This window comes from Lepidochelys kempii, chromosome 6 (assembly GCF_965140285.1).
Source record: "Lepidochelys kempii isolate rLepKem1 chromosome 6, rLepKem1.hap1, whole genome shotgun sequence".
NCBI classification, from domain to species: Eukaryota; Metazoa; Chordata; order Testudines; family Cheloniidae; genus Lepidochelys; species Lepidochelys kempii.
This window is the reverse complement of record NC_136385.1, coordinates 38007133-38031357: the sequence shown is the minus strand read 5'-3', so window position 1 is coordinate 38031357 and position 24225 is coordinate 38007133. Positions and strand designations below refer to the sequence as shown.

Here is a 24225-nt window from a genome sequence, read left to right as displayed (position 1 = left end):
CTCGGGACATGTGCAGAAAAAAATGCAGCTCACTCCTGAGAAAAATGCAGCTCACTCCTGAGAAAAATCAGAAAGTTCTGCTAAGTTGCAAACTGGGACTTAGTGTGCTCATCTTATGTCAGGGATGAAAAAACTACTAACAAGCCCTGCACTCGTCCCTAGACTAACAAACAGGGAGACAGTGTGAAGGAGAAATTGCCTCTTTCTCGCCCAAAAGTCTGTAGCACCGTGGGTGCCCCTTGAGACACCCCTGTGTATGACTGTGTGTGTGTAAGAGAAGCAGGTGGGCCCCTGATATAACTCCGCCCCTGCTAGGTCTCAGTTGGTGATAGGGTGATATTAACAAATGGTCCTCCATAGCCGGTTCTTTACTGGAGGAAAGATCTGTCAATCTGAGGCTTTGCAAGCCCGCCTCTCCTGTAAGCTTTTTGCAAGATCTGATTCTGGAGCTGTGGCTGATTGCAATGGGAAGCAGCGTTGGGGAGAACAAAGTTTGCAACACTTGGGCACTTGACTACTGGTCTCCTTCATGCCCATGGGAACGACCGATTGCTAAACAGAGCAGCCAGCCGGGTAACTGACACTACTGATGACTTGCTGCTGTTGCAAACTTTCAGCTATTTTAATGCATTAAAATCCAGGATCCTAAATAAGCAGCTCCCCCAACCCGCTCCCCCTTCTAGGTAGGCGAGAGAGATTTTTATTCTGTGGACTAGCAAACTTCCTGCATGGAAATTTACTGACTTGAGTGGTCTCCGTTTTGGGCTAAGGGGAAGGGAAGGATTTTTTTTTCATCGCACTTCAATTTTGTTTCTCTGGATCACAGGATTTTTGAAGCTATATGGAGGGATCTCAGGATGGTTTGCAACAGGAAAACCAAAACTTTAGTGTCCACTTGTGTGATCTTGAGTGGAATGACTAACATCATCTGCCTGCTCTACGTGGGCTGGGTCACCAACTACATTGCCAGTGTCTATGTGAAAGTGCAAGAGCCGATCTCAGAGAAAAAGTTAGAGGAAGACAAAGGGGACACTTTAAGGATTATAGAAAGGCTGGATCACTTGGAAAATGTCATCAAGCAGCACATACAAGGTACCACCTTCCTCCCCTCTTGCTTTCCCTCACTTCCACCCGGCTGCTCTCCGGGTCCTTCCCTTGCAGCCTTCCCCATCCCCTCCTATTGCATGGATGTGTTGTGCGTGTGGCAGATTCCGGCTGCCATCGGGGGGAGAGAAGCCTGCAGCAGCCCAGAAGAAGCGGAGGCTTTGTTCAGACTCTTGTGCAGGCAGAAGTTGCCAGCAGCCTCCTCTCGGCTGCCTGGTGAGTGCCGGGGAGCGCAGGGGGCTAGCTGGAGCAGGCGGCGGCGTGGCTGGGATTAGGGCTTGCTGGTTGCAGCGCTTTGCAGCCCCGGCCGCCGGCCACGAAGGTTGCTGAGTGGAGACCCCCACCCGGGGGATGACTCCTGGCTGGGCTGACGAGTCTGGGTGAGCGAAGGGGCTCCTGGGGGCCGGTTTGTTGGCGAAGCTGCTGATCGAGCTGCTGACATTGTTGCCGGCTGCCCTTGAGCCTGGGGGAAAGGCTCCTGCCATGGCTTCCTTAGCCTGGCGCTCTCGCCGTGGCACAGCGGGAATGAGCCGAGCAGGAGGATGAATGGGTTTCGGGATGGGGCGAGCTTTGCGGCCCCTTTAGCATCTGCTGAGCCAGCGGCGACATCTCCCAACGGGGTAGGCTGGGTGTGCGTCTTGCAATAATAAACCCGATCTCCGATCCGGGTGTGTCTGCAGGGACTCGCCAGGGCGGTCTCGGCCGGGAAGGAGCGAGGCGGCTCTTGCAGTCTGTGCTCAACCCTTAGCATGGATTTGTTGTCCGTCTTTCCCCCGCGGGGCTGCTCCGAAGGGAAGGTTGCCGGGGGCTGCGCCTGTGTCTGGGCTCGCAGGTTCCCCGGGCGGCGGCCGCGGGAGCCGTTCTCTCGCTCCTGTCTCTTTGATTCGATCTCCGGGCCAGGGCGCTGGGGTGGGGGGTGACATGGGGTCATGGGTAAATTACCAGGCAGTGCTTGGGATCTTGCCTTACTTTGTTTTTGTGTGCTATCTGTACGTAACGGCTCCCTCGTTATTCTCCTCATCCGTGTGGGAACAAACAGCTGTGCCCCCCCCCCCTTATGACTTGTGTATCTGTTTAAATATCTGGCGGGGAGGGTAAATAAGATCTCTTGCAAGGTACTGGAGGGGAGCCCTTTTGCATTTCTGTAGCGGCAGCACTGAGGCTTCAGGTCCCGACATTAGCCTCCTTATTCTTGCCTGGCTACACATGCACAGAGCAAATCACCTGGCAAATGAGCTCTGCTGCTTTTTCCCCCACCGGTGCACAAATCCACTTTGCTTCCAAGTAGTTTTGACCTGCAGATTTTGTATGCTGGAAAAGTAAACAAACATCATAAGAGTTAGGAAAGATGATTAACCACATGGGTGCCTGAGAATCCCTCGACACATGATGAACTCGAGTTCGACCGGGATACTTTAAAGCCCTGCTATTTCGGGCTGACTTCTGGGTGTACACGTGCTAGAACATTTTGGAAGAGAACAGTATTTTTTTTAAACTATTCAGTTTGCACGTGCCTTCTTTTCTCAGCAGCATTGTCTGGAACCTGGATAATTTAGTAAAACACAGTTTCCTCTGAGAAGGATGAGTGAGGTCAGTTCCTGCCAGCTCTGACTTTCATGCAGTCCTCCGGTTTGAGGAGAAATATATTCTTGTCTGAGTGGCAATGGACTGTGCTACCGGAGCTTTCAATACTAAGGCAGGTTTTTTCAAAAAGCACCTATGAGAGTTAGGTGCCTGAATGTCATGTGAGTTGGATGCCTAATTCCCTTGGACTTCTTTGAAAATACTAGCCTAAATGCCTAATTATCTGTAGAGGTAGTTTTCTTCAAAGAATTTGTAAGGAAACATTAGTATTTTAAATCTGTATCTGCTTGCTAGCTTGGTAACTTGTTTTTTGTCTATAATAGTGAAAGGTACAATAAAACGATCTTTTTAAAGGGAGAGTATGAGAGGAATTGTATATGATCTAATGATGTTACTTTCTTTCATAAGCATTTTTGGTTTTTTATTTCCTTAAACACTATTTTAAGAAAACAGAAATCTGCTTCTCTTTTAAAAGTAATCAGGTCTACGGTTTGACAAATACTAACATTTATTAAAAAGACAGCTAAAATCAAATTTATAGAGGTTTGTATTACTCTTCTTAATTAAACCAGTTGTTCACTTAAAAAAATCAATAGAACATCACTATCCTTAAGTGGGAGTTCAAGTCCAAACCATAGTGATTAGGTTCACAAAGGTGGCTGCTACTGAGCAAAAAAAGATTTATTTTGTATCTTCAGCTCTGTGACAGTTGGGGTTACAATTTTTTCCCATTGACTTCATTGGGCTTTGGATCAGCCTTTTGATCAGCGTCAACAAATGATAAATTTGGAATTTATTTCTTTATATAGGATAGATCATCCTCCATAATGTCTGTGGACTGAGTTCTTAAAGTTATCTGTAGTTTGCCATTGAGCCCTTTTCACTACTTTAGTCTATTGGAGAATATTCTTATGGAAGCTCTGAGTGCCTCAGCTGTTTTGACAGATGTTGACAAGACATGGAATTAGCAGGGGCAATAGAATCCCATTCTTTAGGGTCGTCTCCAGTTGCCAGGAAACCGATAATGGAAATATATTTTCCACAAGGGAGTTGCCCTGATATTTTATTTTAATTTGTTTCCTGATTGAATGATTTAATTAGATGGAGCCTGGGAATTCCTTGGGAATATAAATTGCAGCCTTGTAATATTTTACCAAGTATATTGGAAACAAGAGGGTGGGTGCTTTCAAAGAAAAATAATATGTCTTTGAAATAAAGGTAGCATAATAAGCAAATCATTAGTCTGGAGACATTTTTGTTTCAATGAGAGAGAGACGGGGGTGGGGGAAGTTAGATTGAATAGTGTGAGAAGGTAAATATGGGCGAGATCCTGCACTGGTCAAAAATTGAATGAATGGGTCAAATGCGGAAGACACAGGTATTCACTTACGATGTTGTGGACTTGTTCACCATCAGCCAACACAGCTGTGTACCTACAGTTCTCCAGCAAGTGTTCAGGAGTAACTGCTTGTCATCAAAATGGTGGTTATGCACTTTTTTGTTTGGGCTCTAGGAGGTAGCATAAGGATGTTTACCCTGAGTTATATCCGCTCTGCCCACATGCACATTTTTGCCGTGTATGCAATGATGCAAATTTGGAGTACACAGCAAGCTCATGGCCAACCTGCTTCTACTTGGAAAGTTGTACAGATGCATGCTGCCATTTCTGCACCTGTGCTGCCTGTGATGTGCAAAGCCTTTTTGCTCCTGTTTCCATAGTGGGCAGCCTGATGGAGGATTGGTCATCTGTGGCTTAGCTGGAGAGACAGAAATGGCACTTTGGTGAGAGGCAGCATGATGTAGGGATTTGAGCTTGAGGCTGCAGGCCATGAACCCCAGAGCTGTATTCCCAGTTCTGCCACTGGCTTGTTGACTGTCCTTGGGCAAGTCACTTCACCTTTCTGTTGTCTCTGTAAAATGGGATGTACTCACCTACTTTATCTACAGCAGTAGGTCATAAGGATTAAGTAGTTAGTGATTGTGTAGCATTTTGAAAAATGTAAAGTGCTAAGTATTATTATTGCCATTATTTCTGTAGTAGAAGGCCTATATTGCACACTAGGCTATCCACAATAAGAAGTGTAATTTCCACTTCCTTTACAAGTTAGCAAACAAAATAGCATATTGGTTTTTTTTAGAAGATTTGCGTGTATGTGAAAATGAGGAAGCGACCAGATGGATAGTTTTATGCATAATCAATCTTTTTTTATGGTTAAGAAATGAATGTGGCAAATGTATTTTTTTTTTTTTGTGCCTTGAGCCTTATTACTGGACAATATACTTTAAAGGGTTAAGGTTAATGAGTATTGTAATGTTAGTGGTTCCAGTCTGGAGTTTGCAATTGAAATCAAATGTCTCAGTTTTCATGAAGACAGTTCATTCTCCCAAGTCTACAAGAAACATACTACTAACCAAAAAAAAAAAAAAATCTCATTTTTACTAAACGCAGTACCAGAGTACTTCACAGCACATCGCTCATCTTAATAATGCCTCATCCATTTACTCTGGCACTAAAAAAGAACTCGCCTAAGTTGCATGCAAACTAAGAAAATCTTCTGAGCTGATCTATTGTTACAATATAAATATCAGACGGGCTGCGATGACAAGACAAACAGAACCAACAATAATAAGCAAGCAATTTAGTGTTTTCTCCAGCCTACTTTTAAATGTCTTAGGTGATGGAGAGACTAATATTTCCTTTGGAAAACTATTCTACAGCCACACAGATCTCACCCAAAACTCTCGCGTTTTTTTGCTTTCTGCGCTGACCTGTTTATGCAGTGGCATTTTGTGCTGTTGAAAGCTTCCCAACGTCTGTCCCAGAGGTGGCTGCATTTCTGTGTCAAATGAAGAGATCCTGGAATGTAGGGGTGTATGAAATCAACTCACTTCTGGTTGCTCTGCCTACACGACACATATATGCAAATTTAAATAATGCACGAGTGTGCAGTGACAGTTAAAAAAGAAAGTGGACAGTGGCATCTGTGGAATATGATTCTGGTTTAAAATCTATTTACCAGCTGGTAATTACTCAATGACCTACATGATACTAGGAGTTCAATCCCTGGTGCTTGAATGCTGCTGCATCTGACATTGTTTCCAGCTTCCCCATCTCTTCTGGAGATACCATGTTATGAAGCAGCAGTCACTGTTGTAGACGTAACTCTGCCAGCAATATGTTGAGGACAAAGTGGATATGGTGGTTTCTGACCTGCTTTCTGGAATGTATTACTCCATTCTCCATGTCTACCTTTCCCTCCCCCACCCCTCTTTTTAATTTTTTTATTTTAAATAGAAGATGTGAGTCAGCTTCTTCTTTGGGAAGTGTGCTGTACCTAAACTCTGGTGCAGCTAAGTATTCTTTGCAATACATTTTAGCTGAATGGAAACCTCTATACCATTCCATAAAACCAGGACCACAGGATCTGAAATAATTCTCAGCACCATCACCAAATCCCTCTTAGTTCATTTCCTCAAGCACAAAAGCAACTAACTGTATTTATCACTAAATTATAATGTAATTTATTCCACTGAAAGTCCAGTCAAGGATAAATCTGGGACAAGTACATGTTCCGTTACAAAAGGCCCTGCTACATGTGTAGTCTTTATTCCAGGAAAGTAGCTTATTGAAGTCAAGGGACTAATTGTGTGAGGAAGAGCTACTCTGGTGTGTTAAGGCTTTGCAGGATAAGTCCCATTAGTTTTCTCATTTATTTTTTCCCCCTTAGGCTATGACTGCCTGGCTCATTCTATGGTAGTGCATATCAGTGGAGATTTGTGTGAGTTCAACTCTCATATCTTCCCATGCTTTGCAGCGAAAAAGTGGGTGGTATAAAAAGAAACCAAGAACCTATTCAAGTGGCTTGAGCTAGAGGAGTGCAGCTCACTATATCTGTGCTCACCAACATCACTGTAAGCCCAATACATTCAAGGGACAATAAGCAGAAGAGTTAAGAATAAGAAAATTCACTCTCCAGCTGATTCTTCTGCCATGGATTTATTTTGCAGTGGCTGGAATACAATGACCCAAACTGGACATTTTCTGGTTTAGCTTTATTAAAGTAACTATCTTGGATCCAATCTTATGACTGCAGATAGGGCATTTCCTTTTGTATTATTATTACTCGATAGATTTGCTTTTGACAGAATCTGGTTCTCTGATTATTTGAAGTAGGCCAGTTCACTTCTAAGGAATTTGTAATGGAAATGACAATGCTAGTAGAGCAGGAATTCTTTTTTCTAGTTTAAATTAGTGAATTTTCTAAAAGTTTTGATGGTAAAAACTTCTTTAGCTAGTTGTGTGGAAAGATGTGATTTGTATAGAGCATCCTTTTAGTAGCTGGAAAGGCCACTGCTGTTTGTTGATGGGGAAATGAAATAGACAAAGAATTTGCTGTGAGTTTTTCCTTCAGTAACTTTATTTATAGCTGTTAGGGTGAGTTGCAGTATTTGTCTCATTCTTTTGCCTTACAGGCCACATGTTCAAATCCTGAGATTTCACTGGTTTGTATTGCACAGGTTATTGGATTGTGATAGAAAGTGCATGGTTTTTGAATGGATCTGACAGCAAGTGATGTTGGAAAGACACCAAAATAAACATAAAAAGAACTTATGATGGTAATAACCATAAGTGTATTACTCTGGAGGAAAACATGGTTAAACACAACAGCATTATTAAATATTTTGCTAACTGCTTTTCAGTTGCCTGTAATAAAGATTATTAAATATGTTCCTTTACAAAATGAAATCAATAATAGTCTTTAAAAGGAGTATTTAATGGTCTTCCTGGATGCATCAAGTGTTTGGGAGAAACCAGACTACATTTTGTTTTTGCTCGAGCTTTTTTCCAAAGTGTGTGTTTGTGCGCGCACAGTAAGCACATGATGGTTGGATGAGGCCTGCTGTATGTTTAGACTGGAGTCCAAGAATGGTCCAGAAAGTTTGTGATAATAGTTAAACAAGAAATTTTGAAATCAGATTAGGATTCTCTCAATCAAACTAACCTATCACTGTTCATGGACCAGATTAGAAAAAACTAAAATTAGAGTTAATTTAAAAAAAACTTATTTAACTCCTTAGGGTGAGTGCTTTGGAAGGCACACTTTGTAATGAGGCTGGAAAACTTCTACCATCTCAGAATACTACTCCTTTTTTTCCTGGTGATATTTATGTTGTTGCACCCAGTTGGAGCTGAGTACTGGACAACTTCAGGAATTTTTTTTTTAGTTAGGGAAGCAGAGGATGGTGGCGTGATTACTGCTGTTCTCTAAAGTGTTACATCACTCTGCAAAGAGAAACCTGATTCACTCTTGAAAATTCCTCCAATCAAAAACCAAAGGCAGCCTGACAGTAGGTGTTCACAAGCTCTCAACGTACACTCAGCCTGGGTGGTAATGACTGGTTATCTTGATGTATGAACAGTAGTTTGAGTTATTTGGAAACAGCAGAAAGAAACTTCACTGGTGTGTGGCCCTATGGTTAGGGTGGAAGATAATGAGCCAGGAGAACTGGGGTTCTATTCTTGACTCTGCCTCTGTCTCACTGTATTTGTCTTGGCCAAGTTTCTGTATTTGTCTCTGTGCCTCAGTTTCCCTGTTTGTGAAATGGGAAACAACATGCATACCCCTCCCTTAGGAAATCGTCTGAAATGCTTGAATAAAAGGTGCCATGGAAGTGCAAAGTATCATTACAAAGAGACTAGAATACTTATGAGCATCCCTGACATATGCACGGGACAGAAATGAGAAAATGCCATTTCTTCAGTAATCTGAAAACAAAAAAGGTGGGATGACATAACAGGCAGAAAAACAGAGATGTGACAGGCAAGCCTCCAACACTGAGGTATCTCACGCTGCTTAATATATTTATGTTTATAACACCCTGGGGAGTGGGTAGCTGAGGCACAGAGACACTAAGGGTAAAATTTTCAGAACGATTTAGGTAATTAGGCTCTTAAATCCCATTGACTCATCACTCAGACTTGGCTTCTAAGGGCTAGATTCACAAACGTATTTAGGTGCCTAAAGATGCAGTGAGATACTCTCATGGTATGAATACACAGCCCATGGCAGCGGGTCTCAGAACCCCACTCAACAGACTCAGGCTCACAGGGCTTGCACTACTATGCTTAAAAATAGCTATGTAGCTTCTACAACTCGGGCTAGACCTAGGGCTCTGAAGCCTAGGGATGGGGTGGGCTTCAGAGCTGTAACATTAACACAGCTATTTTTAGCTCCGTAGCCTGAGGCTGCCTGCCTGAGCCCTGAGACTCACTGCCACTTGCTGTGTTGACCAACATACCTTCAGTGGGATTTACAAAGCACCTAGGGAGGTTAGACACCACTCCCGTTGAAAGTCCATGGTAGGTAAGTGTCTAATTCAGATTTGTAAATCTCACTAGATGTGTGTTTGCATCTTTGGGCCAAATTTCAGAGGTATTTAGGTGCCTAAAGTACCTCGGTCAATTTTGAAAATTTTGCCCTCAGTCTTTGGCCTGAGGCCACACAGTCAGTCTGTGGCAGTGTAGGGAATTGAACCCAGATCTCACAAGTCCCAGGCTTTTGCCCTAACTATGGGGCCATCGTTCCAATTCCAGAGTTAGTGGAGTAATTTTATGTCACTATAACACAGATAAAAAGGAGTATTAAAACAATATACCCAGTACGCATTCAGTCATTCCTAAACCAACATCACAGCATTATTGCAAACTCTACAGAGCAGGTAATCTACCGTAGAGAAGAGGGTTCCTGCAGGCTAAGCTTGATGATGACATTTATTTTTGCAGTAGTAGTGTTGGGGGAGTGAGAACACCCCAAAGGAACATTCGGTGTCATAGTTAGCCAGGGCTGAAGGAGTTTATTCTCTCTTTTACATGAGTTTAGCATTCACGGAAGTTAAGAATATTCACCTCCTCTGCAATCGATGACAGGATTTGAACCTACACGCACTTATTCCCACAGCACAACGCATTTTGCTACACCAGAAGTATAGAGACTGAAGGCCACTGTGTATCTGCAGGTCTAGTCCAGCATGGACAGGAGCAGGGCAAGCTTTCCCATGTTGGAGGGAGCCCCTTTAGGGCTGAGAGGATAACTTTGTGGCCTACCCTTTGCACCCTTAGCCTCTCTGCTGTGACTGCTAAGAGGAGGGGTACGTTTTCTGCTGTGGACACTTGCTCAGCAGAAGGGTCTGTCATCAAGATTATACTAAGAAAAGTTACATAAACTGCATCATGGTAGGATAATGGAGCATTGCCCACAACAGTGCTGAGAGGTAAATAGCAGAGTCCCCTGAGGCAGACTACTGTACCCCTTTCAGGAGTCTGATTTGTCTTGCATAGTCCAAGTTGCACCTCACTCAAAAACTACTTGATCACAAAATCAGACATAAAAAGACAAAAGTGTGACAGCATGCTGTTACTGCAAAATTACCTACTTTCCAATGTTTATCATATAATTCTAAAATAAATCTATTGGAATATGAATATTGTTACTTGCATTTCAGTGTATAGTATATAGCGCAATATAAACAAGTCAAATTTTAGTATGTACTGACTTCGCTGGTGCTTTTTATATGGTCTTTTGTAAAACTAGGCAAATATGTAGATGAATTTATGTACCCCTGGAAGACCTCTGTGTACCCCCAGGGTACAGGTACCCTGGTTGAGAACCACTGCTCCAAAGACCTGGGACCAGTGCTGCTCAACATATTCATAAATGAGAGAGGGGGTAAACAATGAGATGGCAAAGTTTGCAGACGATACAAAATACCTCAAGATATTTAAGTCCAAAGCAGACTGCAAAGAGTTACAAGGAGATCTCACAAAACTGGGTGATTGGAAAACAAAATGGGAGACGAATTTCAGTGTTGATAAGTGCAAAGCAATGCACATTAGAAAACCATAATGCCAACTATACATACAAAATGATGGGGTCTTAATTAGCTGTTACCACTCAAGAAAGAGATCTTGGAGTCATTGGGTTTAGTTCTTTGAAAACATCCGCTCAGTGTGCAGCGGCAGTCAAAAAAGATAACAATATAAGGAAAGGGGTAGATAATAAGACAGAAAATATCATCATGCCATTACATAAATTCATGGTACTCCTACCCCTTGAATACTGCAGGCAGTTCTGGTTGCCCCATCTCAAAAAAGATGTATTAGAATTGGAAAAAGTACAGAGAAAGGCAACAAAAATGATTCAGGGTATGTAGCAGCTTCCATACGAGGAGAGATTAAAAAGACTGGGACTGTTCACCTTAGAAAAGTGATGACTAAGGGAGGATATAATAGAGGTCTATAAAATTATGAATGTTGTGGAGAAGTGAATAAGAAAGCGTTGTTTACCCCTCCATGTAACACAAGAACCAGGGGTCACCCAATGAAATTAATAGGCATCCGGTTTAAAACAAACATAAGGAAGTACTTTTTCATACAATGCATAATCAGCCTGTGGAACTCATTGTCAGGGGTGTTGAGAAGGCCCAAACTATAACAGGATTCAGATAAGAATTGGATACATTCATGGAGGCTAGGTCCATCAATGGCTTTTAGCCAAGATGGTCAGGGGTGCAATCTCAAGCTCTGGGTAGGCTTAAACCTCTTGCTGTCAGAAGTTGGGACTAGCTGATGGGAGGGATTGCTTGATAAATGCCCTGTTTTTGTTGTTCCCTCTGAAGCATATGGCATTGGTCACTGTTGGAAGACACGATACCGGGCTAGATGAACTATTGGTCTGACTCAATATGGCTGTTCTTATGAATGCCAGTGAGAAACGTGGTGATAAAGAAAACATGGTGATAAATAAAAAATCATGAGCCAGATCCTTACCCTGATGTGGCAGTCACAAAGACAACTTAATTGGCTCCCCAAATATTCTCCCGTCATGGTTGACATTGGGCCAGTGGAGTGTCTTTTACCAGCCTTTGGGGCAGTGGCTGTGGTTGAGAGAAAAAGGGCTTAGCCAGGGAGCTGCTATTAGTAGCTGGTGCAATTTAGGGTAGCCTTGAGGCTGTGTTAAATTGTGCCTTAAAACGAGTCCAGAGATTGAGGAATGGTTGCATAAAAGTAATTTACGCCTGCGTTATGTGTAGCTAGAGCTTGGGATTTTGCTTCAGTTCTGGAATAGAAGCTCTGGAGATGTTGTTAATAGGTGAACTATTTCACTGAACTCGTACATCAGACCTAATTCTTTAATTTGCTTTTTAAAATCTCCAACTGATCTCTACACTGATGTCTTGACCTATCCAAAGTACCATGACTTTCTGGAAGTTTTATGTGTGTATTTCTGCATCCTGTAACACACTAACCCTAGTCACTATCTCCCTCATTTGCCTCTCAAATTACCTAGCTTAAAGTTCATCTCTCCTTCACCTACTTGTATTGAAATCCTCATCCAGCCTCCTTTCAGCTCTTTAGATAAAGCACGTAGTGGTTTGTACTGAGATCAGTGGTATACTCGTCTGACTGGTCTAAGGAGGAGTTTGCCATTTTGTCTGTGCTCTGCTTGGCATTCCTAGTGTAATAACATCTCATTTTCATTTTCCTAGTAGATTTCCTCTCCTGACCTGGCATTCTGTTACAATTAGTGAGCTGACATGCTTTTTTTGTCATGTTTTGGGTTTTCTGAGGCCAAGCTAGAAGCTGATTGTGGCCATTGCAGTTCTCCAGCACCACCTCTGGTTAAAGTTTGAAGATGAGTGAAATAGGGAAAAACTTACACTAGTTTTGATAGGGAGATGGGAGCTCCACTTTGCCATTTGGGAGCATCTCTTTTAAACCCAAATAAAAATTCCCAAAACAGTGGCTCTTCCCCTTTCTCTACTGCAGCTTTGTTTTTGTTGTTTGTTATTTTATTAAGAGTGGCAGCTATGGGCCCCAAATGAGATCAGGCCCCCATTTTTGTAGGCATTGTACAAATACATAACAAGAGACAGGCCCTGCCCTGAAGGACTTACCGTCAAAACGAAAACAAGAGACAGAGGGCTGGAGGGGAAACAGAGTCATAGAGGTCAGTGGCAGAGCTAAGGGATATAGGACTTGTCAAACTGGATCAGAGCTGAGGTCCACCTAGTCCAGTATACTGTCTCTGACAGTGGCCAGCACCAATGAATTGCAGTATAGTAGTGGATAGAATGCAGTGAATAACCTGGACCTAGTTCTATGGTGGATTCATGTTCCTTTCAAGCTTTTCATCCAAGATGCTTCAGAGGAGGGTGTAAGAACTCTACAGTAGGTAGATGTGGGATAATCTGCCCCCCACATTAGGTCTCATCCTGATCTTTAGTACTTGGAGACTGGCTTAAACCCTGGAGCATGAGGTTTATTATCCCTTCAAAATGTTAATCATTAATAACTCTGGATATGCTTGCTAGCCATTTAAATGTCTGATTCCTTTTTAAATCTTACTAACATTTTTGGTCTCAGTGACATCCTGTGGCATTGAGGTTCACTGTCTAATTTCGCATTGTGTGAAAAATGACCTCCTTTCATTTTGAATTTGCCACCTTTTAATTTTATTCACTGTCCCTTTGTTATGAAGCAGGGAGAACAGAAGCATCCAATCTACCTTCTCTAGACCGTTCATTATTTTATATACTTTTGTCTTGTCCCCTCTTATTAATCTCTTTTCTAAAATAAACCATACCAGTCTCTTCAATCTCTTCATATATGAGCTTTTCCAGGCTCATCCTTGTAGCCCTTCTCTGATCCCCTCTAATTCTGCAATACACTTTCTGACATGGGGTGATCAGAACTGAACACTAGTTTAGATGAGACCGAATCATTTAATTATATTCGATTATAACTCGTATTTCTTTAGCACATAGGAGCTCTAGTTGTAGACCAGGACCCCATTGTGCTGGGTGCTGTACAAACACAGAACAAAAAGACAGATCCTGCTCCCAGAGGCTTACAATCTAATTAGGAGACCAGAGACAACAGATGGGAGAATTCAAGAAAATGCCAATCATGCTGATGAACATTATCTCAGTGGTTAGTGTAATATTTTCCATACTATTCTCTATTCCATTCTTTATGCATCTGTGGTCTCATGCCTTCTTGTGCTTCCCCATATAGAATCATTGACCTGTAGGATTGGAAGAGACCTCGAGAGGTCATCTAGTCCAGTCCCCTGCATTCAAGGCAGGACTACATAATAACTAGTGTATTCCTGACATCTGTTTGTCTAACAACCTCCTTTGATGGAGATTCTACAACCTCCCTGGGCAATTTGTGCTAAACTACCCTGACAGTTAAGAAGTTTTTTTTTAATATCCAACCTTGTCTGCCCTTGCTGCAATTTAAGCCCGTTGCTTCTTGTCCTACGGGTCAATGAGTACAATTTTTCTCACTCCTCCTTGTAACAACCTTTTATTGTACTTGAAAACTGTTATCATGTTCCCCCCTCAGGCTTCTCTTCTCCTGACTAAACAAACCCAATTTTTTAAACTTTTTGTATAGGTCATGTTTTCTAGACTTTTAATAATTTTTTGTTGGTTTCTTCTGGACTTTCTCCAATTTGTCCACATCTTTCCTGAAATGTGGTGTCCAGAATTGGACACAATACTCCAGTTGAGGCCTTATCAGTGCACAGTAGAGTGGAAGAATTACTTCTTGTCTTGCTTACAGCACTCCTGCTAATACATCCCAGAATGATGTTTGCTTTTATTTGCAACAGTGTTACACTGTTGACTCATATTTAGTTTGCAATCCACTATGACCCCCGATCTCTTTCTGCAGTACTTCTTCCTTGGCAGTCATTTCCCATTTTGTATGTGTGCAACTGATTTGTTCTTTCCTAATTGGAGTACCTTGCAATTGTCTTTACTGAATTTGATCCTGTTTACTTCAGACCATTTTTCCAGTTTGTCCAGATCATTTTGAATTTTAATCCTATCCTCCAAAAACTTGCAATTCCTCCGAGCTTGGTGTTGTCTGCAAACATTCCAAGTGTACTCTCTATGCCATTACCTAAATCATTTATGAAGATATTGAACAGAACTGGATCCAGGACTGATCCCTGTGGGGCCCCACTCAATATGCCCTTCCTGCTTGCCTATGAACCACTGATAACTACTCTCTGGGAATGGTTTTCGACCAGTTATGCACCCACTTTATAGTAACTCCATTTAGGATGCATTTCCCCCATCTGCTGCTTCCCCCCATCCACCAGGCTTGTTACCCTGTCAGAGGAGGCTATTAAGTTTGTTTGACACGATTTTGTTTTGACAAATCCATGAGGTTATTTATCACCTTATTATCTTGTAGGTGTTCTCAAATTGATTGTTTGATTATTTGCTCCATTATGTTTCTGGGTACTCAAGTTAAACTGACTGGTCTGTAATCCCTGGGTTGTCCTTATTCCCCTTTCTATAGATTGGCACTGTATTTGTCCTCTTGCAGTCCTCTGGAATCTCTCTCAGCTTCCATGAGTTTTTGAAGATAATTGCTAATGGCACAGATATCTCCCCAGTCAGCTCCTTGAGTATTCTAGGATTATGGTATGGCATGGCATGATGGTTAGCTATTTCCCTCCTGGTTGTCTACCATTCTACCTAGCCTCCAACGCCTTCTGGGTTGAGGAGACTTAACCTGCTGATTAAGCCATATAAAAATTCCATCCCTTCTGGAGGACCCAAAGTTGAAAATAAATACAAAGAAATGTAAATTATTCCACCCTTCCAGGGTGGAATCCTCGGCAGGCTCTTCATTTCTTTGGGGAGGTGTAGAGGGCCAACCATCAGCCTGGGCTCAGTCATATTCTCTTTGAGTCTCTTGGCACTGGATCCCCTGTGTGAGGCCCCCACTCTGGAGTAATCTCTCGATTTCAGCAGGAGTTCTGCTCCCTCCCAGGGGCCTTTCTGAATCCTATTACTTCTGGTCTCTGACAGCACTCCCCAGGTCCTGCCACAGATTGCTGGCTGGGAGCAGTCCTGTAGGGCCTCTTGCCTGTAGTGAGGGCTGAAGATCTTCTTTTCCTCTCTATCAGGCACCAGCTGAGCTGAGCTCTCCTTTCTCAAAGCTGGATACCTGTTTTCAGGAGTCGTGGGACAGGGCTGATTGGGCCCCAGCAGTCCATTAATTCTTTCCTGACTCGTGTTAGGGCGCTGCTGTCATGGAGTGTACACATCTCACATCTTGTTTGCTTTTTGACTAGTGCTGTGCAATGAGTAGAAGTCTTCACTGAGCTGTCTATGGTGACACCCAGGTCCCTTTCCTGAGCGGACACAGTTATTTATGTGTCTCCAGTGTCCTTGCCACTGGACCATGCTGCCTGTCTCTTTGAAAGAAAACCTTCCGCAAGTGTGTGAGAAAAGTCTTACCTTTTAGGTTCTAGAGGTGCAGCCACTGGGAATAAGTAGGACAAGATATTGGGTGGGGGAAGTGCCTCGCTCTTTTTTTTTTTTGCCATTTGTTTATATTTTACCCTAAATGCATCTGTACCATCAGTGCAATTACACTCCTGTACATCTCCTCCCCCCCCCCCCCCCAAAAATCAACCCCAAACAAACCCCAAACCATTTTCTGCATGGATGCATTTTTTGCATCCCTTGGGTTTTCCTCTTACAAAAGCTGTCACTGGTGATTACAAAAGGAAAGAAAGGAGAAGCGAGATGGGCAGGCTTTGCAATTATTTTCTATAGCATCCTGATCATTGATAGATTAACAATCATTGTAAGTTTGACATCCTGGGAGGTAAGTGTAGTTTTTGTTCTGAGAGCAGAGCTACAGTACCATTCTACTATACTGTAATCAGATTCCAGCTAGAGACCTGCTTTATGAATCATCAGACTAAAGAGTGCATTACCTGAGCCCGGCTTCATGGTAGATTCACATTCCTTTGAAGCTTTTGATCCCTGCACCGAGTTATGACTTGCCATAGGCTTTGAGAGAATGCTTGGCACACCCTGCATGAAAAACTGTGTCAGATAAGCTCCTCCAGCACCGCAGACTCAGTGAGTCGGTAACCATATGTTATGGAGTGACATGGCTGTAAAATTCAGGTTCCGAGAACTACCCTTTTCAGGATGATCTGTACTCAGAAATAACAGGTCTCACAGATGAGAGCCCAGTATAGCCACCAAATTCCCTTTGTTCTACCTGTTTTTTTTTGTAGGGATTCTTTTAATTTTACTATCTGGGCTTCATAAGATCACACAGAGGAAAAAACAATTTCTTCCTCTTCTTATGCTAACAGTCATATTTTCAGCTGTTCATGTGAGGTATGGATAGCTAAACCTATTATTACACTGTAATTCATATGGCATTTCTGATTTGAAAATGTGACCACTAAAGCAACTATGGGGAAGAAAGCAGGGAGTGGGTGGCGGGGAAATAGAAAGAATCTGAAGGCTCCATGAAAATAATATGCTATATGAATATTTTACATCCTTTTAATGAATATGAAACTATTGTTATCACCACTAAGGAATGAAAAGAGGCAATAAACTGCATCTGATTTCCATTCTGGAAGCCTTTCTTTTGCTGATGCTTTCAAAAGCTGTGTAATATTTTTAATGCATTTGACAAAATATTTACTTGCAAAATATTTAATTAGAATAACATCTATCAAGCATGCAAGACTCAAACCCAGTTGATCTAGTTTAATATACACATCTTTTAAAGAACAGAGCAGGAAGGATATCAAAACAGACTATCTAATCTGAAACATGTGTATAGCCTCTAATGAAATCATAAATATTCAATGTGTGTACAGTCAGAAATTATTAAATAGATATGTGTATTCGCACCAAAGCTGTCTCCCACTCTGGCCTCTCCAGCTGCTATCATCCTGTCATCTTCCCAGCTCCTTTTGGTTGTGGAACAGGCAATATCATTAAAGTCATTTGTGAGTTTATAACATGATGTCAGCAGTAAAGCATTATGAGGTCAGTAAATGGAGAGGTAATAGAATGAGTCAGAGAGCTTTTAAGCTTGTGTTTAAAAAGATATTATTTTCTCATGGCCTGGAAGCTAGGTAATTTTAGAACAAAGTTTGAAACTGTTAAATGCAAAGGGCCAACCTCGGAGGTAGTCTGTGAAGTTCTATGGGTGTATTGGTAGCGGGCGCCAGAGGCCCCCTGCATCTCAACCCTGTTTCCCGGCAGGAGGGCTGGGCAAGCGGAGCGGGGCAAGCCCCCGACCCTGCTCCACGGCTGGAGTGTAAGTTGCTGTAAGTGTAGTGTAAGTTCCAAATGATGGATATGTGGACCGACATGAATCAGAACACGTTCCCCTATTGTTGAGTGATGGATATGAGAAACCATGGATAAGAGGGAGACCTATATCGGAGACCCCCTGTACTGGCAAAAAGCACCTTTATACTGTACCACTGTAACTGCATCCATACTAGGAAGGTTGTAGTTCTCTCACTATTGCAGGATAGTTAAAGTGGTGTGACTTTTGTGCCTGTAGACAAGCCCTTACATACACACCCTTCCTCACAAGCCCCTCCCAGTGCCACCTAAGGGCTGTGCTGAGGGTGGGCAGGGAAAGGTGTGTGAAATGGCCATGCAGGGGGTGCATGTGTACTCTCTTCATTAAAGGGTTTTTATGTTGGCCGCACACAGGCAGGTGTGGGAGGGCGAAAGGAGAGACATCGGATTGCATTTATGTAGATCCAATGTTAGTTTGTCTGTTGCAATCAAACGGCTACACTTTGGTTTTCAAATTGCGTTAAGAGCTGTTAACAACAACATCTAAGCAGGGACTGGTTCAAAGAGTTTTGGCGCATATTTATATGGTAGCCCACAATGGTAGAGAAAGGAAGCTTATAGCCTGGGAATGCAGATGATAACAAGTTGCTTAGACTGTCATAGAATCAGGTCTTCAGACAGCTGGGAGAATTGTTAGTGCCATCTGTAGTGATTTGAGTAACTCGCTGAAGGCTAGAGTGGTCCCTGCCTGCTTTCATCTGCAACATGTGGAAACCTGATTCATAGTGAATGGCTGTCGTGAAAGTAAGAAACATACCAGACCAGGGAGTGGGAAGGTCACATTTTCCGTGTTTGATTCTTAGAATTAATCAGGGATATAAAGCTTTTTGTCGTAGAGGTCTTAATAGTAAAGTGCTTATCGTCCAGCACTGGCCCTCTTGTCATAATTAAAGAAGTTACTGTTTGAGGACGAGAATCATTAAACCCGTGAAAGAGCAAAAATCTTGCTTGTTACCATGATGCCTGAAAAAGACATAAAAGGAAAGTTAATGCATCAAACAATTCCCTGGCTCCTTGCAATAACGATGTGTCAATATGTTTTTGTCTGCTTGACAATACGTAGGAAATGCTTTTGATTTTTGTAAAATTGCATATAATTTCTCAACATTTTTCTTCATTGTATTGATTAAAGCTTTTCTGCCTCACCCAGAGTCATTAAATCACAAACCATCTGCTAAAAACAGATTGGCAGCATTTCTAGCAGTTAACATTTAAAAAACCCCCAAATTTGAGTCTAAATATATACCAAAGATTGTTCCTATTTGCGTTCAAAGATGAAAAGGGGAACAAAAGCTTCTGACTCATTCCTGCAAAAGCTGGAACTGGGGACTCTCAGTAACGTGTAACATAGCAGTATTGCCTCTGTCACCTAGAAAAGAATGACTAAGGGAAAAACAGGCAGGTAATAGAGGACACACTGTAGGAGCTTCATTGCAAACTCTATCACACTTTGCCAGACGTTTACCGTTTGTATTAGTTACACAGGAATTGACAGTTGGTCAGACATTCAGCCAGAGTGCTCTTTGTATGGCTGCCAGCAGTGAAACACACATTCATCAAAATCCTAGCTGTGTGGACTTAAGTGAGGCTATGAAGCATCCCTGTCCTCTGAGGCTGTATTAACTAACGAAGGCAGGATGCATAAAACTGACTTGATCTAAGACCTGATACTATTAGCCTTTGCACACATGAGTAGTACTTACATATGAGAGTCGTTACACTGAAGTCAGTGAGAATATTTACACAAGTAAGGAGTGCTAATGGAAGATTTTGCAGAATTGGCACCTGGAAAGGGAGATGCATTAGAGCTCGTGCATTCAGCATTAGTTGTGCATATGGTTCTGTCTGCTAACATTATGCCATATAGTTGTTCGGCTGTCTAGGGGGTAGAGTAGCTGCAGTGAGTGCTAGATGTCACTACAGTGAGTGAGATAGCAGCCATGAGTGGTGTACCCTGAGTTAATGGAAGGTAATTCTAGACTTCCTTAACAGTCTCTGACCAATGGGAATATGACTTTGACTGTCCAGTTTTAGCAAACATTAAACACCCAGACCTAAATTCTCAGTTATACTGCAATTACTACATAGTTACACGCACTTTAAGGCCCTTTTATGCTACAACAGTGATGTAAGGGGTCTTAATGTACATGAGAATCAGGCCCTTCTGGTATGAAGTTGACAGGTACTGCTGATCGATATCCAATTAAGAAGTGCTTGCTACATGAAGGACCAATAAAACCTTGTCTTATTTTAAGATTTACCCTTATGGGAAAGCCCTATAGAAATTAAAAGGGATTAAAACTCCAGCATAACATAGGGATCCGGGATCAGGTCCTTACCTGGTGTAAATTTATATTGGCTGAGTTAGGCTCGGAACGCTTCTTCCCATCTCTTTCCCTCATTGGGGCCCCATAAGGTTACTATAGCTCCAATGCTGAGTAGTTGGCACAGCTGTAGCGTGGTGAGGAAGGGAGAAAGGAGAGAAGATATGTATAGAGTTGCACAGGCAGGCATGAATCAGCTCCCCGGTGTCTGCCCCCCAACAACCTTGCACTTGCCATCAGCGGAACAGATGTCAGAATCTGTTGGCCGGGCACTCAGCCAGTTCAGGCACAGGGAGCTGTCATACTCTTATCACCACGTAAACTAGGACTTGGATTTAGCCTCGAGTAAACAAGATGGAACTGTCAATCAATCAAATAAAAATTATGCCTGTGAATAGTGTAGTGTTTGCTGTTCTAGAATGTAGATGGCTATCTAAGTCTATTGGATTTGGAGCTTTCTGGCTGTGTAGGTGGGCCCGAGAGCACCAGGAGCTGTTCAGATGCACTTTGTACTTCTCATGGTCCGAGACTGCCGAAGGCGTGATTTCCTTCTGATATTTTTTCTTTCTTCTTCTCTGAGTGAAAAGTGATTTTCCACAGCCTAGCACCTTGTGGAGTCATTTACACCTGTGCAAAGTGGATGTGAAATGCTGTTGTATCACACTCCTTTGCTCGGACTGGCAGTAGTGTTTTTTACATGCACTGTAAACTCTCTTTGCACAGGTGTCAATGAGTCCACAACATGCATGGCATGGAGAATCAGGCCCTGTGTGTGAAAGGGAACCGAAAAGTGTATTGCTTTTGATTCATGCACCGTGCAGCTCCAGTTGATGTCAGTCAGAGTGTTTCTGCTGATTATCTGAAGTGTATGGCCCTTGTGATGGGGTGTTTGCCCAGCACTAGCCTGGAAAGGGTTAATGTAGCTGGGGAGGGTGGTGGTGCTGAGTAGCCTGATAAGCCACACCTGAGAGAGGTTTCAGAGGAACAGCCGTGTTAGTCTGTATTCGCAAAAAGAAAAGGAGGACTTGTGGCACCTTAGAGACTAACCAATTTATTTGAGCATGAGCTTTCGTGAGCTACAGCTCACTTCATCAGATGTTTACCGAGGGTTAGGCTTGATAGGCAATCCTAATTGAGGATGGAGCCCAGTTGAGCAAGAGCAGATGGGGCTGGTGTAAGGGCAGGAAGAGAGGGCAGAGAAGAGAAGAGATGCTGTATGGAAGCCAGTAGTCTCTCTCTGGGCTTAGAGAGGGAAAGGAGGAAGCCCAGGGAGAGCAGGAGTCCTGGGACTGTAGCCCTGAAGGAAGGCTTCACCCAGAGGGGTGGTGGAGCGAAAGCCTGATAGAAATGGAGTAGGAAAAGACTCAGGAAAATGGCAGCAAGGTTTGGGACAGTACAGAACTTGGCTGCTGATTGTAGAGTCCCTGGCCTGGAACATGAAGTAGCAAACAGGCCCCGGTTCTCCTACCAGCCCTGGGGGAAGTGGCACAGTCTGATCAGTAGAATGAAAGACTGCGTGAGACCGATTGTCAGATGAGACTTTTTGTTAGCCTGGAAGGGGAAAACTATCTGGATGGAGGGCCAAGCCACGAAGAGGGAGCTCCCAGTCACAGAGAGGAAGCAGTGTGACTCCTGGAGCATGAGAGGGGCTTCAGTGTGAACAAGAGCAAGAAGAGGGCATCAGACCGGGCAGAGCTATTCTCCAGATGCAGCCACAAGGAGATGCCTTAGTGGTGAGTAGAGAATCTGTTACAGCCCTAAATGAGCAGTTTATGTGATGGCAAAACATCCCCTTGCTCCCTGAGTGTTGGTATAGCTCTCCAGTTGAGCCAAAAGTGCTTCTTCGAGCACTGTGCTCCAGTTCTGCCTGAGCACAGAAAGATGGGTAGAGTGCTGAATAACCTGCCTTCAAAGGTATATGTGCTATGCATGGCCTTTATTTTCTTTGTGTCTGTCTATACTGCAATTAAAAACCCATGGGTGCCCCTGCCAACTGACTTGGGCTCACGGGGATCAGGCTGTGGGGCTGTTTAATTGCAGTGTGAACCTCTGGGCTTGGGCTGGAGCCTAGGCTCTAGGACCCTGTGAGGGTCCCAGAGCTTGGGCTGCAGTCTGAGGTTGGAACTCTACACGGCAATTAAACAGCCCTGCAACCAGCTGGAGCCCCAAGAACAGGAGTCAGCTGGCTTGGGGCAGCCTTGGGTGTCTAATTGCAGTATAGATATACCCTATGTGTGGGAGAGCAGAGGGAACATGCCACAGAAGGGCTGCTCTGTCTGATCTGCCCACCTGTTTGCCTTGAAGTTTTACAGAGACAAGGTAGGTGAGGCAATGTATTTTATTGGGCCAACTTCTCTTAGTGAAAGACAAGCTTTTGAGCTTATACAGAGCTCTTCTTGGCCTTTATATCAACAGAGTACAGAATGGGTTTCAGTTAAATATATTTATTTCAGAAGGAGCAATAGAACACACAGATTTACACAGACCCCATATTATTAAAATACCCTGAAATGAGGGAAAATGTACACCCCCTTTTCACATGAACTGAAATCCATTCTGTTAAAAGTCAGCAGCTTCATCAAGACATCAATAATTAATTACTGGTTTAGGGTCTGAACCTGTCAGATGCTGTGTGCCTCTTGTGAGGTGCTTTGTTGGGGGCACTCAGCACGTGGCAGGAGGTGCTTCACAGCTTTCAAGATCAGGCCATTAATTTCTTGAATCTTCTTTGCTAAAAGCCAGGTTCTGAGATGTAATAAGCACCTCCAACCCCCTGCTGAAGCCCCTGGGTTTTGCCCGTGTTTACATCTCAAGATTTGGCTCAGTGAGATTACACAGTTTTAAAGTGTTATCCCTCTTAAGGATGTTACCTCTTAAGAGAGTCAGAAAATGCCCTCACTCCTCTATGCTGACTGCCCTCTGTGTGGCTGTGTTGAGTATCAAGGCACAGTAGGCACTCTGGGTAGTCACAGTAGAAGAGGAAACTTCCCTAATATATTCTGATGTGTAAACAGTGGAAGTCCTTGTGGTCTGAGGCCCCAGTTGAACTCAGCCCTTAAGCATGTGCTTAACTTCAGTGGGAATTAAACATGTGCTTAAGTGCTGTGCTCAACTAGGGCCTGAAAAGCTTGAAGATGTAAGGAATGAAGTAAACGAGGCACTGAGTTATAAACTCCACCTTGCATTGTTTCCATCAGGCCTCTGTCTGCAGCTTCTCCAACGTTTTGGTCTGAGAGACCCCTGGACAAATTGTAGCAAATGGCCTACCTCCTGCATCTGGATTCCAGAAAAGGACATCAGGCACAGAGGGTCCACAGTAGGCCCTAAGAGATGTCCTACAGCACAAAACTAAAGATGGGGCCCTAGAGATCCCAGTTTTGATCCAAACTTCCAGGAAGTTGGCTCTGACATTTTGGTTCACTGCATTACCTTCTCCAGAGTTAAGGGTTAATCTAATCTAATCTTTTTTTAATCCAGATTTTTCGTTTGACCATTTTTACTTACAGTGTATGAAACACACTAAGGCCAAACAAACGTAGATTGGTATAACTACGTCACTCAGGGGTGTGAAAAATCCACACCCATAAGTGATGTAGTTAAACTGACCGAGTGCTGTCTACACCAGAGGTTAAGTCATGAGAGAGCTTCTGCCTCTCGCAGAGGTGGATTAACTACTCCAATGGGAGAAGCTTTTCCGTCTGTGCAGTCGTGTCTTTGCTAAAGTGCTACAGCGGCCAGTGCAGCTGAAGCGCTGAACATGTAGATAACCCTTAAGTGTTATTTCTGAGTGCATATAGGGGTTGATGGTGCTGTAGCTGTTTGTTGTGCAAATTAGCTGTTTGGTTTTATGTGGAATTTGTTGAATGCCCCGTCAGTTAACACTATGGGCCTAATTCCCCTCTCATTCTTTGGGCTGTATTCTTCTCTGGTGTAAATCAGGAATAACTCCGTTGAAGCCATTGGATTTACACAGAAGTGAAAGTGGGGTGAGAGAAGACTC

General features: G+C 43.1%; 1 protein-coding gene across 2 annotated transcripts in view; it reads left to right on the top strand.

The window, feature by feature from the left end:
- The first annotated feature begins 456 nt into the window (after positions 1–456).
- The window catches only part of GALNT18 (polypeptide N-acetylgalactosaminyltransferase 18), a 389415-nt gene continuing 365646 nt past the window's right edge, over positions 457–24225 (top strand). The window contains exon 1 of one of the 2 annotated variants that reach the window (XM_073347598.1): positions 457–1092. In XM_073347598.1, the coding sequence (XP_073203699.1) occupies positions 858–1092 (235 nt within the window). In that variant the 5' untranslated portion in view covers positions 457–857. Of the gene's footprint in view, positions 1321–24225 lie in introns of both variants that reach the window. The other variant, XM_073347597.2, reaches the window with a different exon arrangement.